This window comes from Serinus canaria, chromosome 5 (assembly GCF_022539315.1).
Source record: "Serinus canaria isolate serCan28SL12 chromosome 5, serCan2020, whole genome shotgun sequence".
Classification (NCBI taxonomy): domain Eukaryota; kingdom Metazoa; phylum Chordata; class Aves; order Passeriformes; family Fringillidae; genus Serinus; species Serinus canaria.
The window spans coordinates 40,653,989-40,673,566 of NC_066319.1; the positions used below are offsets into that span (position 1 = coordinate 40,653,989).

Consider the following 19,578-nt stretch of genomic DNA (forward strand, 5'->3'; position numbering starts at 1 on the left):
GTATGATGATGCCTGGGTCCATACAGCCCAATCCCACTTCAGATTACTCATCAGATGAGTCTTCTTTTGAAACCCAAGCTGACAAAGCCAGAACAGTAACAAGCTCAACTGGTGACATAAGGACAATCATCCACAACAGGCTGGCACCACCAGTATATGTAACACAAACATGATCTTAAAAGCCAGCATTAGAACTAAGTTTAAAGTTACTGTGAGGTAGAGAAGTTCTCTGAACTTACTGGATTATGATAAAGAAAAAATATTTTTTAAAAGTCAACAAGAATTCAAGGAATAAATTATGGGTAAAGAGATATTTAGGTTTAATATGAGACACTAGCTTTAGATTTGGAGTATCAAGTTGTAGGACTGTAGAAAAGGGCTTTAAGTGTAGGTATCAGCACACTGTCAACTCCTTTGTTATCTACAGATGTACTGCTCCCTCCAACAAACCATCCTCAGAGAGGTCTCATGAGCAAGTTCCTCAGAATAGAGCAAGCAGGAAATGTTATTTTGGCATAATGCAAAAATGGATTGTCTTATTTCCTCAATGATCCTAACCCCACTGAGGGGTTCTCATGACCCACACATCTGAGAATGTAAAAAACAAAGGGTAAGGATATTGAGCCTTTATAAACTGATACTGACTTTTGGAGTTTCAGAGCCCTCTTTTGGAGCTCTTTTGGCATACAGGAGCAGATGGCCTGCTGGTTGGGTTTGGGGGTTGGTTGGTTTGTTTTTTTACTCCTCCATCCTTCTACAGTGTGGCATTCCCAATGAAGAGTAGATAGTACAACAAAAAGACCACTTGAATTCCTCATGCTAATTTAATGTTTTCAATCTTTGAACAAAAAAAAAAAAAAACACCTGGGGAGAAGGAAGGGATGAACTGTATCAATCTATACTTTTCACCCAAAGGGCACTGGAAGAGGTTCCCAAGGGGAAGTGGTCACAGCACCAAGCCTGACAGAGATTGAGAAGCTTGGAAACCCTCTCAGTCACATGGTGTGACTCTTCGGGATGTCATGTGCAGGCCTAGAGTTGGACTTCAGTGCCATTGTGGGTGCCTTCCAGCTTAGCATATTCCATGAGTTCAAATTTTTGACACATGCAACCACAGTGCTCTGCTGCAACAGTGTCCTAGAGCTGGAAGCAACCACTACCACCTTTAAATCTTGTTATTGATATCTTCAGATCTTGCTATTTTTCTATAAAGTTCTCATCTTATTTCAGATCCAATACTCTTCCTAGCTGTAAGAGTCCCTAAGAACATCAGTCTGAGATTAAACAGTTTCATTCAGAGGAAAAATATTCTAGGAATTGCTTCTTTGAGCAATCTTCTGAGTAAATAGAATCAAACAACTGCAACACAGGACCCAAAAGAGGGAGCAAAAGCAACAAGTTCTTTCATTTAGAGAGCTAGAAAATCTTAAACAGCTCTATTCCTGTCAACTTCAGCCTAGAACACATCCCCTATTAAGGAGATGCCTGATGAAGAAACTGAAGTACTAGTGGTCTCCCAGAAGTCTGAAAAGCATAGCAATTTCATGAAAAGCACAGCCAGTCAAGGGAAGAATAAAATTCTCCCTTGGGGTGCAACACCTTAGCATAGGTGATTTGGGAATCCATTATTTCATCATACTCTAAATGAATATTGCAACAAGTGAAGGTCATAATGAGAGCTCTGTAGCCTTTAGCTCAGGGCACAGGGACATGCAAATGCAGTGACTATGCTACTTTCAGAGCCAAGTTTTCACAGCATTGCACCTAAGCTAACAAATGGTGCCATGAGCACCAGCAGGGCTTATCTGCAATTCTTCTAAAGTGCTCTCTGATAACACATAACTAACTCTGAACAAAAATCCAGCAGACAATTGCAACAAATTCCAGGCCTCTAAAAGGAAGCAGAAAGACTAGTTTCAACTCGCTGTTAAGTGAGTCAAGAAAAGTGGAGCAATAAATGTGGGTAACCTTTGTATCATCAGGAGGTCCCTGATGAGCTATAGAGGTGCAAAGACAACATCGAACAAACAGCTCCAGTTTACTGCCCCTGAAATATTTCTACAGCTGGACTCCTGTGAACAAGTGTCTGAAAACCCCAAATGCTAGCAACACGTTCTAGCTGGGCAAGAACTCTAGCTCTACAGAGCATGAAGAAGTATATTAGAGAGTTAGTTACCAGCCCCATTTAGAGTCACTCCCAAACACAAAACATGGAAGGTAATCAACGGGCAAATCAGGCTGGAGGAAAGGTTAAAGTGATTTTCATCCTGCCTGTAAAATTCTGGAAGCACTTTGCAGATTTACTATATTTTATGTCCAGACAGCACATTAAACTGGGTATGCATAAATTGATTCCAGGGTAATTAAGAATTGTTAATCTTGCCATTTACCCATGCCTAAAACAGACCAGTAATGCTACAGGGAGGATGTGCTACACAACACTGGTTTCCAGGAAAAGCTCAGCTGGATGTATTTTAAACAAAGCCAAAACCCATGAAACTATTTCCTGGAAATCAGTACTAGCAAAGTATGCCCCTTTTCACCCTTTTGTGTGTCAACACTGAGTGAATATTAGGTTTTCTTGGAATCATTCATTTCAGTGCATGGCTCTAATAAATTCCAAGGAACTTACCTGACATCAGAAACAGTTGTAATTCAAACCTGTTCAAAATTCTGCTCTGCTATTTAAATTTGTTTGGCCACTTGCAGTTTTCTAGTTATGATGCAGAGTAAGATTATACTATTAAGTGACAATTTAAGGAAGACTTTCCTCTACTGAAATAAAATGCCCTCCATAACATAGAAAAACTGAGTCTTTTCCTTGTGTTTGTTTTTAATACTATTTTGGACCTAATTTTATATTATGCTTTTAAATGTAAGCAACTTCAGAAACACACCACGGAAAATCCACATACTTCAATTCCATGATTTTCAGAACAGGTTCATTCAGCCCTTTACAAAATACTTCCTCACGCCACATAATTTTGTAATTTTTTACCTATGCAATTATGAATGGTTTCAAAAAGGTAAGGCTCATCCTTTTGCTTGATACTTAAGAAAATCATAATAATCTAGTTGGCTCTTGAGAATTTCAGTGATAAAAAATGTTACTTTCCACACAGAGGAAATATTCCCACCAATCTGCCAGAAAGTACTCCAGTGTAATCACAGGGGTTCTCTGATTTGCACATATTAGTAACAATAAAAAGGTGAGTTTTGAGCCTCTTCTACACACTAGTACCTGCATTCCCTTATCAAAAGATGACTGGGCTGTCATCCAGCAGAAAGACTCAAATATTGGAGAAAATAATTTCAAAACAAGTAATTGAGCACACACCTCCACCTCCTGCACCAAAATAACCCCTGGTTCCCGCACTAAATGTGCTGCAACGTGCTCTCATCAATTCATTTGTAAGCAAACAAAGCTTAAAGCAGCAAAGAGTGAGGATAAGTACTGTATGTTCTAGACCTCACGTGATCGCTTTTCTGTTTGTCTGGTATCAGAAGCAGCTACTAAAAGCTAAGTGCTAGAGACATGATTTGGGGAAGTACACTAGGCTGAGATTTCTCCAACACCCAAACTTCTTTAAACAGGATTTCCTATTTTTCATTCTTACACAATATTCACTGGCACTTCTTATTAGCTCTTTCCACAGACATCCTATGTACAAAACAAAACCAGAATACATGCATCTCCTCATGGAAGCTGTAACCAACACAGAAACTGAAATAGTTTCAATTCTTTCAGGGTAAGATGCAATGCTAAGTTAATTTATAAAAAAATTCAAGGCTACATTTCTTTTAGGACTAAGATAACCTGTTGCTAACAACCTCTGTGCTTCAAGGTCCTCAGTGACTGAGAGTCTAATATCAATAATGTGTTACTGAATTAGACCTACTGCCCCCTTTTTTCACTCAGTGATGTAAGAGCAAGGACTGCTCCCACAGAAAGGGGCTGCTGTAAGCAGGTCTTACACAGTGATAACAGGACAAGCCTTTCACAATAACCGTGCAACAGAAATGTAATGATTAGAGTATAGAGTAACTGCACCAACACTTCAGCTACTCCTTTATAATCCTCAACACCATGAATACATACCAAAATTTAAACTTTTATTCTAATGTCTTGGTAGTTTTCTGCAACCGTTTTGACTGTTCTCTGCTGTATCAACTTCCACTTTGTGTACAGAAAAATATAAGGGTGTCATGTTCTCAAGTGTCATAAACCAAAGTAGCTCAAAAGGCATCAATGAACACATCAAGTTCCAAGTTGAGATTTAGCCATAATTTTTTAATCAGATATTTTAACTGTTAAAAGGGATCCAAGATTTTTACTTTAATATTCCAGAAGCCAGTTTTGGCAGTAGTGTAAATTTAAACTCCTGTACTTTTAACCGATATGAAATGCGTTCTACTCATTAAACTCCTGTAAGAATGCTTCTGTTTTGGAATTTAGTGCCCGACTATGAATCTGCTTAATTCTACCTCAAAATGTTCACAGAAAGAAGCTACTGTGAGGTAATTTTAGGCACTGGTCCTTAGCTAATCTACTGTAAAAAGACATGCACTTTACTCCAGTGCTGTCTCCAAAAAAAGGCTCCAAAGGAGCCTTCCCTTTTTTAGTTCCTCCCTGCCACCCTTGATTATTTGTTTGCCATACTGAGATGTCCTTTCTGCCCCCTGCTATTGTCTTCTAGCCAACTGCTTGTGTGGCGGCACAGAGAACTCCCTTAACATTTAATAAGCCATATTGGCTCTCCAAAGCAGTTGAGAAAAGCAGTTTGAGAGAACCCAAATCAGCAAGAGTAAAATCTTTGGAGACAGCTCACCAGTAGTCACACTCTTCTAAAAGGGGTCACATTAAGAGTTAGCAAGAAAATAGGTTGTGAACTTCACATTTCAGCAGTAGCTTCCTAAGAACAAGTAACTCCTGTGGGGAATAAAGATCTCTAAAAATAATTTACAAGTACTGAAAATCAGAATTATCCATTCCAGGTAACTGCCGAAGCAGGCAGTTACTTTTCACCTGGTAACAGAAGCTTTTGTGAATAGGTCATAACATGAATTAATTCTTTCTAATCACTATCAGTGAGCCACAAGTCAGTACCTCAAACTACTCATCACCTAACCTGTTTGTGTTCTGGACTCCAAAATAATTTCAAGTAATATAGCTTGTGCTGTGGATCTGACCCACATGCTTCTCTTTGCAACTGCTTCAGATAAAGAGGATTAATAACATTTCTAAATCAAAACTCAGCCACCAGATCAGCATCAGAAAGCCTCCCATTGGTATGAAACTAAAACCAGAGCCTTTCTTTAAGTGCTGATGCTGGAATATGCAGTCTCTCTTTCCCAAACTCTTGCTTCTGCAGCTGGGGCATCTTTCAGTATGTTGATGTAACTGTTGATGCAGCTTTGCACTGAGACAGATGAGGAAACTACTCTGAGGAAAAATAACTCGAAAGATTATTTTTTTTATGACACAGCACTACTTGTATAGTAATTGGGGCATCCAGAAGACAAGGAAAACAGCAGAAAACTTTGAACAACACTTCTCCCCAAAGAAACACTCAAGTTTCAGCCACATCATTTCCCATGAACATTATTTCCCAGTGGTTACCTTCTGTTCTTCTCTTTCAGTTGCATTTTGACACTTCTCAATCTTCCACTGCCGCATGAAATCTCGCAGATATCCAAAGAGAGTGAGAACACCATAGCCTACATAGGTCAGCACAGCAACAAGCATTGGTGTTTCTTCAAAAGCTTCATTGAAAGGCCTTTTGTATAATCCTCCATTGTGCACAATATGATTTATCTATAGTGAAAATGTAAAGAGAGGCAGTTGAGGTATTAATTGAAAATAAGGCAGATAGACATTTCAGAGAAGTCCCCAGCCCTGTGGTCAGCTATAAGCTCTGCATCCCCCCCCCAGCCACCACTCAGCAAAAACTGCATCCAGCTAAGTACAGCCATTATGGACAAACACTGCCAGCATCCATATATGAAGTTGCCAAATTGTTCATATAACCCAAGTCACAGTTACCAATCTAGGGTAGTTTAATCTAACATCTCATTAAAGCTATTTAGTTTGCAAAGCTACATACAGAGCATTGCTTACATCTAGGCACACCAAAATGAAAAAATTGCCTCCACCAAGAGGGCACAAGTAACAGAATAGCAATGCGTCCCAGGGTTACTACAGAGAAAAACAAAATAACACATAATAGTTTTACTGATCTAAACAATATATTCTCAGACTTGGAAGCCTATATTAGTGTAACAAAACAGTTATAATCCACGTGTCTCTGTAGCTGTTAGCCTAAAGATGCTGACATAAACACTGTTCTCATCCATGAGGCGGACATGACACCACAGACAAAAAAGTCATTGTATATAGAGTCTCAACACGGCATATATGTCAGCATACAGAACAAAGAATGGCTTTCTGCATAAAATCCAGAGTAAAAGTAATCTTGCTACTTACACGTCATCTGAAGGTAGGAGATTTACTAGCTGCCTAGTGCATACAACAGGTCTATCTCAAGTACAATTAACAGAATATGTAATATTTGCAGCTATTACAGAAAAACTTCACAGTTACAGGGCAAATTCTCACCCAATATTAACACTGGGGGAAAAGATCATGGTTTTAGCTAGACTACTTTTTGAAATTGTTAAGTTAAACATCAGATCTCATAAGTCAATGAGCAAAAACAGAAATCTAGCCATTAGATGCAATTGAGATCTGCATGGCTAATTTACAGAATGGCTGCACAATAATAGAATAGCTACAGATGAAAGAACACTCTACAAGACATAAAACCCCTTTGTGCAGCATCAAATATATATAAAAATAAGAAATTTATTTCTTAAAATGTACTCATCAAAGAAACCTCAACACCTAGGAAAGAGATGAACCTAAATTCATCAAAAAAAGACTATGGCAAACAATTCCTGAGAGGTGTGGGCCAGCAGACAGAATAAAACCAGTTATTCACCTATGTCACTCATATTATAATATGGGAAAGTAAGGTAGAATCATACTAACCTCTACAACAGTTGATGAATCAATACAGCCCACATACTTGTTGGCCTCACCAGACACTGAATTATTTGGGAAGTGATACCTGCTCATCTCAGGTGCTGGAGCAAGTCCGTATTTTAAGTCTGTCATTAATATCATAAAAGCAAATTTTCAGAAGCAAGGGGCTGTTCTTAGCAACACAATTATGCTATAGCTGTGCAGCCACCAAGTATAAACAACAACAGCACCTTCCCTCCTGATAGTCATTTCTACCTCTTCCCTTCCTCTGACACAGTTTTAAGCACAGCCAATCCTTGATTTGGACACAATAGTTGTGGGGACTTAAGAATAGGTCGATGTATGGAAACAAAATAGCAGAGACAGAGTAGGAACTTCTCTTTTAGCAGCAGTACTTAAAGACAGATGCAGGTAACTAGCTTGCAGTGCTTTGAGGCCAGGTTTAATACAGAAGTATTATTTTAAAAACACATCACATACAGGGTGGCTTAAGGCAGAAAATTACCATGGCTTTGGCACAAGTATAGGAGCACTTGCTTACCACATTGCAGCTCAAGTGCTGGCAATTTCAGGCTTTAATGCAGGCCAAAGGTTCACACACCATTCTCTTCATGAACACATCAGCCAAAGAAACTGCCTCTGCCCCACTCACTCCCACTTAGAGCCATCTGCACCAGCCTCCAGCTAGCACAACTAAAGCAACTAAATCTGATTATCAGCATAGCATCCCTTCAACACTGAACTGATCCATGCTGGAAATATAATTGTCTGCAGAAGGTTATTCATTAGACTTTAACAGTCTTTACAGCACTGCTCCACAAAGTCATTTGATAGACCTCAGCAAACAAGAGGCAGCAGCTTTGGAGAGAGAGGAGGGGCAGCAGCACCATGAGAATCACAGAATCTGTGAGCCAACACTGCAAAGGAAAAACCCTGAGAGCCATTTACCTCTTCTCTCTTACTCTCAGAATTGCTTAATTGTATCACTGTGGCTCCTGTACACAAAACTGTAGACTTTTGTTGCATCTAGATAGAAGAAAGATCACACACTGAAGCTCCAAACACCACAGTTTCACAGCTTGGGGAATTACAAGTTGAAGTTTGCATCCTCACATTGTCAGATCAGACTGTGAAGAGCAGCTGTTCAGGAGCAGGCACATTACATACCTGCCACCTGTGCCTGCTTACCAGCAGCTGATTTCTGGATAAGCAGACAGAAAACTGGTAGTGACTACTTCAGAAATTACCTAGTATTGAATAACTAGAGATCACATCAAAGTTTCTAATGTCTTTCCCAGGTAACTGGAAATTCATCTGGAAGAGATGAAAGACTACATCCTAAGATAATGGATCTGAGGTTACCAAGCACCAAAAAGTAATTACTGAAAAAAAACAAACCTGAGAGACCCAAATCTATATGCAAACTTAATCACAATAAAAACTTACCAATTTTTTCTAGGTCTTTGGAGGTGTCTGTGCTTGTAACAAGTGCTAAAACTCAAAAAACTATTCAATATGGTCAATCCCAACATTTCACTAAGAAAGGCTTTTTAGGAATACCTGTATTGATCCAACCCATACTCCAATCAATTTCACCTCTCAGTTTTCTTCCACCAGTGTGCTAATACATCCTTAAATTTGCGTGTCAGCTGTGATATCAGCTGAGAAGCTTGTGTTATCCTAGCTGAATCAAAAAAATTAAAGAAACTGAATGCAATTCCACAAACTCTTCATGAAGCATATGACCATAAAAAAATCTCTAGAATTTGGCTACCGAAGAGACATTTGTAGTCACATTAAATACAAGCCTATTTGTTTTTCCAAGAATGCCTTGTAAATCCACACATAAGCCTTCAAATGAAGGTTTACATGCTGCAAGCGCCAAAGCTGCGGCAAAAGAACAGCATTTTCAATTCCAGAGACCAAGAAAGAAGGTGGCTACAGTTCAGTGCCTAATTTCCTCTTACAGGGAGGAGAAAAAAGGCGTGGAAGATTAAGACTTTTATGATTTCAACAAGCTTTATGATCATAAAGTGAGCCATGACCTTTGAAGTAGAATACACAGCATACCCAAGTACGAAGTAAAGTCAGAGTTCACTTAAACACACGGATAAAAAAAAATTTGTGTACGCTCACCTACAACTCTTTCCTGTACTGTGCAGAATACATGTATGCAGAAGAGCACCATCACATTAAGGGACTCAGCTGCAGGACTACCAGAGAGCACAACTCAGCTGGTTACAGAAGACAGCAAAGAATCAGCCACAGGTAATGCCTGTGTTGGGCCAAACTCTTGGCAAAACAAATCACATGAAACAGAATTGTAGCAGTTACTGAGCTGCAGCAGCATCAAATAGCTACTGCTAGAAAGGGCTACACTGGTCTAAGCAGAACACATGAAAGTCTGATGACAATCACAGACTGTACTGAGTTGGACCCTGAGATGGACAAGGACCATCGAGTCCAACTCCTAGCCCTGCACAGCACAACTCCAAAAGTCACATCACATTTGAGGGAGCTGCCCAAGAGCTTCTTGAAGTCTGTCAGGCTTGGTGCTGTGACCACTTCCCCAGGTCACTGTTCCAGTGCTTATTTTCCTAATATCCTACCTTAACCTGCCCCAGAACACCTTCCTGCCATTCCTTTGGGTTCTGTCGCTGATTACTAGAATGAAGAGATCAGTGCCTGCCCCTCCTCTTCTCCTGGTGATGATGCTGTAACTGCAATGAGGTGTGCCCTCAGTGTCCTCAGTGACTCTTCACAAAGCTTTCCTTCTAGATCCTTTCACCACCTCTGTAGCCCCCCTTTGGACACTCTCTATATCCTTTGTGAGTGGGAAGACAAAAGCCATGTGCAAACACAGGAACATCTGCAGATGCTCCTGAGGACAACACACAGGATTTACCACAGGACTCTGGGTACACACCTTGCATGGCAGGCATGTACTTTAGGGAGAGAAGACGCTACAAGTGCAATACATGCTGCACAAGTACGAGAGCAGTACATGGTAACTACTTATTGCTGCTACCCTGGGAAAGGACCAGCGCTCTGTATTAAAGAGGCCATTTCATTTCATGCTGACAGGAAGAACAAATTCAGAAGAACCTAGCAGACTTAAACACATTAAAAAGATTATTTATGCTGGAACACAACTTTGCTAAATTCTTATTAAAATTTAGTAGCTTCTCATTGCCAAATAACACACATGCTGCAGAAATTTTATTAACAGGTTTGCTGCTTCTATCTTTAGAAACACGCTGTGAAAGGCCACATCCATGAGTGTGCCTCCGAATGCAAAAGCAGCCACATTCATCACAAAGGATTAAAGAAATCAGCACTACAGAAATCACAGCAGTGAGAACTCCATGAAAGGAGCTGCTCTAAAATGTTAGATACACTGTGATAATTTTACTGTCACCTCTAGCCCTTTTTCTTGCACTGCTTTGCTTAGACTTCCAATCTCAGACTGTTGCATGGGTGAAAAGTGTTTACTGCCAAAGTTAGAATGAACTGGTTTGAATCACATTTTAAGCTTTTAAAAAAATCCCATAGGAGATAAACTTGTTTTATAGAACAGACTTTAAGAATATATTTCTAATTAAAGATTTGTTCTTCTTGACAACTGTTATCAAATATTTTTATTTACAATTAGTCACAACAAATTTGACAGTCCCTGTTTAAGATGCACTTAACACATCTACAAAAATAGTGTAAATCTTCATAATGTTGAAAAGTTGTTTGGGCTTGGGTTCTCCCCTGCCCCCCATTAGCAAATAAAGGATGCAATTAAACTTGGTGGCTTTTGCTTACTACATACAGGTGACAATTTGAATTCTACTGAGAATATACTATTTTTCTTAAATTTTTTAATTTAAGAAAATAATTATTTTTTTTAAATTTAATTTAAAAGAATTTTTTAATTCTTTACCTTAAATTACCTTAAACCTTCTTTACCTTAAATTACCTTACCTTTACATGTAACTTTATCTATTATGTTCAGTAGATTTCCGGCAGACAGAATACTAAATATGATTTACAGTGAAGATCTCCAAAGAATAGGTCTGCAGTGCTTCCCCAACAAGTCAATCTCCAGGCTCTCAGATACTTCTGAAAGCATTTCCTGACATATTTTAGAATCTACTCTAATTTTTATAGACATTAAACCCCATTACTTCCTAAACTTTTCTCAACTATAAGTATTCTTCAGAACTATACTCTTGAATTAAAACCAGGTTTTTTTTCTAGGATTCATTTCTTAATGATGGCAAAACAAAAAAACCGGAAACCTCACTGAAGACGAGCCAATGCTTTATGTTCCACCTAGTGAAATTTTAGTCAATAGATAACCTAGATAAAGATTTTGTCCCCCCAAGAAATTGAACACATGAAATTCAGAAAAAACATTGTTTTTGTTGTACAATTAAGACAGAAAAATACAACATATCACTCGAGTAAATATAGTAAAAATAAATTAACTTGTAAACATCTATAACAATTTCTTAAGAGCATTTAAGGTTTATCACCAGCTAAATTTGAACTGGCAATCTAAATACAATCAATAGATTTTTAACACTTCACCCAAACTAATTTCTCAGTAGCTCATATTCAAATCTAAGAGAAGCCCATAATATCAGCAGCTACCATGGGCATTTGTTTTCATACCAGCACAGACACAAATTCTCAACAAGCACAGCACTGGCACTACACCTACTAATTTAATATGATGACCTCAAACATTCATTTAGCCAGGGAAAATGCTGAGCAGCTGTTCCTTCCACAGAGGCTTACAGGCTTTTATAACTGAATTTGGTAGTAGAAAAAGATTGTTGTGCACAGGTACACTTTTTCAAAAAGAGATGAGTTTTGTCCATTACAATATATTAACAAGGTTGCAGTCTTTTCTAGATCACACAGCTTTCTTCTCACTTCAGTTTTACGTTATTGACACAATAAATACAGTCAATCATCAAACCAAGCAAGAGTTGGAAAGCAGCAATTCCTTTTCTCAGGTCTGGTGAAAGCCTCAGAGTACCTGCTATAAGCCCTAAGGCACACATCTTTACAGGGGTTCAGGGATTACATGCTAATGTCCAAACCTGGACAAACTCCCCAGCAGTCCCTGAGTTCACCTCTGTAACCATGGAATAACTAAGGTTGGAAGTGACCTCCATTGTTTCCAAGCCCCAGCTCAAAGCAGGGCTAATTACAACAGGTTGACAAGGGCCATGTCCAATCGTCTTCTTGAACTCCTTCATGGATGGAGATTCCACAACCTCTTTGGGCAATTTCTTCCAGTATTTTACCACCTTTCTGGGAAAAATTATTTTCCTTATTTGCAATCAAGATTTCCTATTCCTCCAAATTACACGTGTTGCCTCTCCTACTATTACTACACACTTCCAAGAGTCTGGCCCCATTTTCTCTATATCCTGCAGCCAGCTAGTTAAGCCTTCTCTCTTCCTAACATTGAGCAGACACAGCTCTCACAGCCTCTTCATTTCTTGGGGACCCTCTACTGGATTCACAAAATGAATGTGGTTACGTCAGCATCTTTCTGAGAAGCTCAAAACTGGACACCATTTGCAAGAAGTTAATGAGATTAAGAGTCTCAGGATCTTTTTTTTTTTTTTTCCATCAGAAGTACTTAAATTTTAAATTTCCACACAGGTGTGAAAAAAACCCCTTGCAATTCTGGACTCTAATTCCTTTTTACACCAGTGGATAGGGTAGGTATTTAACACATTCATCTTATCCTAGCTTTCATCTGAAACGTGATTCACGTCACTGCTACCACTAAACCACTTGTAGCAAGAACTTGCAGTATCTGCTGCAGACATCTTAAGTGTGCTCTCCAAAAGAAACTACACTAACCTGAATTCCAGCAAAAGCATCTTAGAAATCAGGATGAAGCCATTGTTCCCCTGCATCCTGAAGCAATCCCACAAGATGAACCTTTAAGCAGTTTGCGCTATTTAAGAAGAGCAAGAACAAATCACAAGACTACACAAACTGTTTTCTGTATATCCACACCAAAACTTCTAGGAAAGAAGTATCTGTGCTGGCATTTTAATAGCTGTTAGAATTCAGGACTTGTAACAGTCTTAAAGGAATGCAAATCCCACAGTCCTCCCACTTTTCTCAACCAAACTATTCCTTGTCTTCCTGAGGAAGCAGTACAAGACGTTGTTTACAAAGGCATGTATGTTATCTGGAAGTTGCTATAGGATGGTGTTTGAAAACCTTCTAGAAACACCAGGGAAATTAAAATTTGTTTATATAATTCCAGCTCCTATCTAACTGACTTGGAGCACAATAATAGATGGATTCAAATAAATTATCTTGGAAAATAAAGGCATCTTCTCCCATTAAAGATGTCCCAATCTCCCTATTCTAAGCAAGAAAAATATTTTCAGATGCAGCATTGGAAAACCATTAGTCATTTGCAAAACATTACAATGGAGAAATACATTCCAGTTTAAAATTGCATTACAGAAAGAAAAAGCAATTTCCCCCGATTTATTAATCCCAGAAGTGTCTTGATAAGGCCATAAGCACCATTTTTATATTGAACTCAACACTGTCCCCAAAGCAGCAGAAAGGCATAAAAAGCGGAATCGTGCACAACTTGAAGGGGTAACTTCACATCTCTTTTACTAAGATTTGCTCTCTTTCTCCAATTTCTGTTCAACTCCTCACATCACAATACCCTTTGAGATGTCAGGCTTTTATCTTACATACTGCAGTATTACACCAGAGTTCTAAATCAATTTTAAGTCCATCCATAAATTACTATCCTTTCTAACCATTAACTCCCTTAACTGTGTACAGTCAGAAAAAAGTCACTTTTCTCCAACATTCCGCAATTTTTAATTTCTATATGGTTCTTCAACCTCTTTTAATTAAGGTGTTCATAATGAAATTAAAATTCAGTGAATGCAACAATCTCTAAACAGATTAACTTCAAGCTGGAGCCAAGCAATTTGAACACAAGATACCTCAGGACAGCAAAGAGCTGTTATTTATCTTAGTACTTCAGCAGAATGTTTTTACTATGCTTGAACCCTAACTCCAAGTGGTCACTTTCCCAGTCATTGATGATATTTCATTAATCTCCAAGGTAGCCAGAGTCTGTTACTGCAGAGTTGTAGTAGGCAGCAAGCTTCCCCTCTCTTCTTACCAAAGAGGTTTAGCAGTTCAGAAGGAAACAAATACAACCTCTTTGAAAATTAAGTGAACAATTTCACCCTCTTCTGTGCATGCTGGAGTAACAGTAAAGAACCTACTCTATAACAAATACCACCCTTAGTGGAGGAAGTATCATAAAGAAACATTTGAATTTAAGCTTTTTTTTTTTTTTAGAAAAAAAAGTAAGCTTTATTTAAAAAAAAACCAAAACCCTGAACAACATGAACAAACAAATAAAGAATTAAAAACCCCTGAAACTTACATAGATAACCTGAGCAGAAACATCTTAGGTAGAAGAGGACTCCTTTTTTTTCCCACACAATTCAAAGTGGGTAAAGCTTTCCTGCACTATCAAGCCCTACTGGGGGACATGGTAATGCACTACTCTGTCTCTAAGCTCTCCCCTCAGAAGCTCCATGGTTTTCCAGATAAACTGTCAATGACTGCAACATTTCTTTAAACTGACAGTTTTCCTTTCCCCTCCTCTTCCCATCATTTCAGCTAGATCTCATTTTACCTCTTATTTCTCACACAAAACCCATGAAAGGCTTTCTTGAGAAAGTTCTTTTCCTCATCCTTATTTTCTGTGTGTTTTTTTTCCCTACTAAGTAACAATCACATTCTTTTGTGCAAGCTGCCTCCTTTTTGGTACTTGTTTACAGCTGCAGATTCTCAAGTGCTATATGTGGTAAGTATGTAGTATATACATACACAGCAAATATATTCAACACAAAGTGGGCATTCACATGTTTCCATTCTTCTGGCAAGGCCCAAAAAACAAAATTGAAAAGGCAAAAGACCAATCAAGTAGCCAAATTTGTGATATATCAGCAAACGCACCTTTTGGCAACTTACCGCCACGGATTCTGTCCGAAAAAGCTGGACATAATTAGTTCCCCTAAACAACTGCTTCTTTTCAGTCCAGTTCTAACCTTCAAACCCTCACTTTAAAAGTTAGCATAAGCATAAAATTATGGAGAAAAAATTTAATACTCCTAATTATAAATCTGTTTGACCAGCAAGCAGATGGCAGAAATATATCAAACTTTCCTACACTCTTATATCTCACACTGCTGCTACACTTTGGATTTTCGGTAAGATTTCTCATGATCACTTGTCCAGTGAACCCTGACCCACTTTAGAAATAGTTATCTCAAATACCTCAGGTCTCTAAAACATATCTGAGCATAGTATCACGTGCAAGCTACTAAGTGAACAGAACATCTCATAAACCAGTAAGGTTTTTAAAGCTTCCTCAGTTTGAAATGGGAAAGTTTTTTCCCTTTCAAACGCTGCATCACCCACATTTTCCAGATACACAGCTAAACAAAGCCCCTGAGGAAAATGCTTCCCTACCTCATTTTCTGTTCTGAAGTAGAAGAATATAACTGTATTCAGACATTCCTCTTTAGAAAGCACAGGGTGGGGAAAAACTCTCACAGAAGAATACTCTCCAGCACCACGCTTTGTCTTATTACAAAGATTTACATGTAAGGTTTTATAGCCAGCAGGGCTTGGTGTTTGCAAGGCAAGACTACCAAAGCCACAGCTCCCCAAACCAGTACAAGCTGACAATGCTGCCAAATGAAGGTACTGTACCTCCCTGCATTTGTTCACTTCCAATATGGTGCTGTATCTCCCAAGGGCCAGGGCAAGACTATGAGCATCCATCCAGTCAAGGGAATACAGTAAGTGTACTCAGTTAAAGATAACTCAGGGGAAAAAGTTTTGTTTTAGCCTGCATCAGTTCTCAATCCAGTTCACACAGTGAGTGCACAAGCCCACACTGAAAAAATAGAACGGGACAGCAGAGGACTGAAAAACAGAAGCAGCAGGAGAGATGACAGAGGTAGGCTTTTCTCAAGCAGTTTGAGTTGTTTAAGGAAACACAACCTTCTGCTGAGGCTGAATTCATGACAATCTTTAACGTTCTTTACACTAGAACACAAAACTTGAGAGTTTTGCACAGAAACAAAAGAAGTCTGCAAGCACAAATACACACTTGCATCACAAGCTGTGAGTACAGCCAGATGGGAAGCGCTGCATCAACCTCCAACTCTGCCCTAGAGGGAAGTCCCTGCTCAAGGCTACTTGTGCCCACAGCCCCGCGCGTCGCACCTGTAACAACGAAACAGGGTGAAGGACTGCTAAAACCTTTTCTTCTAAACCACAGACTTACAGTGTTAGAGCGAGGTGTAAGTTCAAAGCTGTGGCACCAGTAAAAGCCTTGCAGTAAAGTTACAGCCGTGACCCGAAGGACAGTCATTTCCCATGCCGCCACCAGTGCGGTGAGCGCTCACCCCCCGGGCGCTGCCCTCTCTCCACAGGCTAGGGCCGACGACACAAACCACTGGGTTCTGCCGACACGCCTCACAGCCACACTACGGTGTCTTCCGGGGCCCCGCCGCCGCGCCCCCCGCCCGCCGCCCGCCCCAGCGCCCCCGTCCCCCGCGCTCACCTGGGTGCCGGGCGGGCCGCGCACGAAGCCATTGCGGAGGGCGCCGTGGGCGCCGCAGCCGTTGGCGCGGGGCCGCTCGGGCCGCTCCATCGCGCCCGCCCCGCCGCGCCCGCTCCACCGCCCCCGCCCGCCCGGGCCGCGCCGCGCCGCACCGGAAGCGCGGACCGCGCTGCCCCAATCGCCGGCGCGGGCGTCAGGCCAGGGGACGGGCCCCGCCTGGACGCGCCGACGCGCGTGCGAAGTGGGCGGCCGGGGCCCAATGAGTGCACGCGCGGTGCCCGGGCGGGAGGGGAGCAGGAGAAGGGAGGGGCTCCCCCAATCGCGAAGCGGAATGCTTGTGGAGAGGCGGAGACAGAGGGTAAGCATTGCCCAATCACTTGGCAGGGATAGGACGGGGCGCGAAGGGGAGGGGAATAGCTAGCCAATCACAGTGCGAGGCCGAGGGAGGGGAGCGAGAGAGAAGCTACGTCCGCCCAATGGCGGAAGGGGGAGTGGGGCGGGGCTGAGGCGCAGCCAATGGGCGGGCGCGCGTAGGGAAGGGGCGCACGGCGCTGGTGGCAGCGGGGTCTCTGGGGCCGGCCCGGGGCTGAGGGGATGTGTTCCTCCCTCCTCGGTCCGGTCCAGAGCGCCTATGAGCGCGTTACCGCCTGCCCTGGGCAGGGGGCCGGGGCCAACGCGGCGCGGGTTAGTGCTGCTGCCGCGGTCACCATCCCCGCCGGGAAACCGGCCGCCCTGGCTCGGGCACGCTGGTGGCTAGAGCGCGGGGAGGGCTGGGGTGGGTAAGGCGGCGGGCAGCCCCTCGCCGGTTCGTGTTGAGGGAGCTGATGAACGAAGCGGTTCCTCCGAGACCTGGAGGGCTGTCCCAGGACGTCTTGGACTGTGTCCTAATGGAACCATCTGACGGAGAGCTCTGGGTGAGAGCTCCAGAGAGCGTTTTGGGGATCAGACCTAGTTACTGTAATGCCTTTGCCACGGCTCGGGAGAGATGTGTCTAGGCCCGAGTCCAGCAGGACACCGAAGGCCCTTGCAAGGCACCCTGCAGACCAGCCTCGGGCAGAGCTTAATCCGGTAGGAGTTACACTTGGGCTGAAGACTGGCGTGAGCCTGACCGCCCTGCTGAGCGGTATCGCCCCCGGCAGCTGGAGCTGCCCGGCCGTTCGCTCTGCCCACAGCTCTGTTTAAAGACCGTACGTGTTTGTGTACAAACGTGTTTTCTGACAGGGCTTGAAAAGATGTACTTCGTTCAAAGACCAGGTAAACTAAGTGCTAAACTAAATAAATGTATTTAGTTCAGGAGTGCATGACACCAACCTCAGTGCAGTTCGAGTGACCAAGCATCACGCAGACTAGGCCAGAAGGAAACCACAGTGAGTGTCTGTATTTGTGCACTATTAAATACCTGTGTGCATCCTGGTGAGGGAGTAGGGAGCGGTTCCCGAGCTGCAGGGGTGTTAGTTGGCAGAAAGTGAACAGCCTGACGCATTGAATCACACTGAAAAGATGGAAGAGTGTGACCTTTGATTTCTCCAGTAATTTAGAGGGAAGGGCTGTGGTTTTTCTTTGTACTTAGCAACAGGGGAAAAACAAAATGAAGAGTTATCAGGTTCAAGCATATGAATTTGAGAGAATGGTCTCATCCTTTTCTCTCTGATTTGCTACTATTGATAGTTATTTTTATGTATTATAGTCACATCTTGGAGCCTTTGTCGTGGATCTTTTACAAATTTGGTATGAACATGCAGTGCCTAACAAGTGAATTAGCTTCTGTGAAAGAAGTAATTTTTTTTTCCCTCAGGAAGACAGGAAAGCTTCAAAACAGCCTGATTTCAGCCTATTTGTAGGCAGCAGTGCCTATCTAGTCTGCTTCATGTCTCCAGGTCCCCTTTGGACAAGAGAGCTCTTTGTAATGAGGTGCAAACACAGCCTCAGCAGTAACAAGTGTAGGGTGGGAGTTTGACCTTGTCCCTTTTCTTCTGTCTCTGGCCACTCCCATATCTGGGCTACCACTGAAGCAGGTGTGCACTTGCCTCAGCAGCAAGCTTTCTTCACCTGGTTTTGACATGAAGTGAGAGATAGCCACCAGCTCAGATGGGCTGGGCCGTGTCCCATCTCTTGTCTTGCAGGCTGGGACCACGGGGCAGACTGGTGTTACTAGGAAGGACCTTGGGATCAAAGCAGCAAACACCCCTGCTTAGCGTTTGAGTACCTGTGCAAATGGACTGGCTTTGGTGTAGGTGCAGTGAGGAGCACTGGTGGGGGAGAGGCACAGGTGATTTATTTCTGGATGAGCAGGGGAGGACTTTTGCAGTGTTGAAGTAATCTATGAGGAAACTAATAAATAGAATTAAAAAATAAGCAAGAAAGAGAAGTGTATTAGGGGACCACATACTGTAAACTTCCTGAAGTATTTTTTCCCCTGTTGCCATAGTTGGCTATAAGCATTTTCCTCCTGCCTCCTCTCCCTTTGAACAAAACAGATTTAATTGTACTGACTAGTTTTTGCCATGGGGTGCAGATGGTCCATCAGTCTGCACTCACAAGGCATTTGTAGGGCCTCACGCTCTTGCCTGCCCACCTGCACAGGGACGAGTTTCACCTGCTCATGCCTTACTTCTAGAGAGGATAAGCTGCTTCACCTGCCAGGCACAGAATCTCACTGCTGTGTTATCTGTTAAAGCACAAACCCTTTTCACATGTAGTACCTACAGACCACTTCATCTGTCCTTGAACCCAACTAACATGAACTGTTGGAATGTGATGGTTTCAGTTTTGGCTCAGGAAATGTAAATAGCATTAAAGGACCTACTGGTTAGCTCATGCAGGACTGTACAGACTTACACAGCAGCTGCAGTGTTCCCCTGCAGAAGGACCTCACCCTGCCCTGAGCATGGGG

The 19,578-nt window shown here is 41.8% G+C and overlaps 1 protein-coding gene across 2 annotated transcripts in view; it reads right to left on the reverse strand.

Moving 5' to 3' along the window:
• Positions 1-16,846, reverse strand: part of SPTLC2 (serine palmitoyltransferase long chain base subunit 2) — a 77,980-nt gene extending 61,134 nt beyond the window's left edge. For both annotated transcript variants that reach the window (XR_003946205.2, XM_030240222.2), the window contains exons 1-2: positions 16,686-16,846; positions 5,621-5,815 (exon numbers count right to left, since the gene is read on the reverse strand). Coding sequence is in view for 1 of the 2 variants with exons in the window: in XM_030240222.2 (XP_030096082.2) it covers positions 5,621-5,815; positions 16,686-16,775 (285 nt within the window). In the remaining variant the exon portion in view is untranslated. The remainder of the gene's footprint in view (positions 1-5,620; positions 5,816-16,685) is intronic.
• Positions 16,847-19,578: the final 2,732 nt, after the last annotated feature.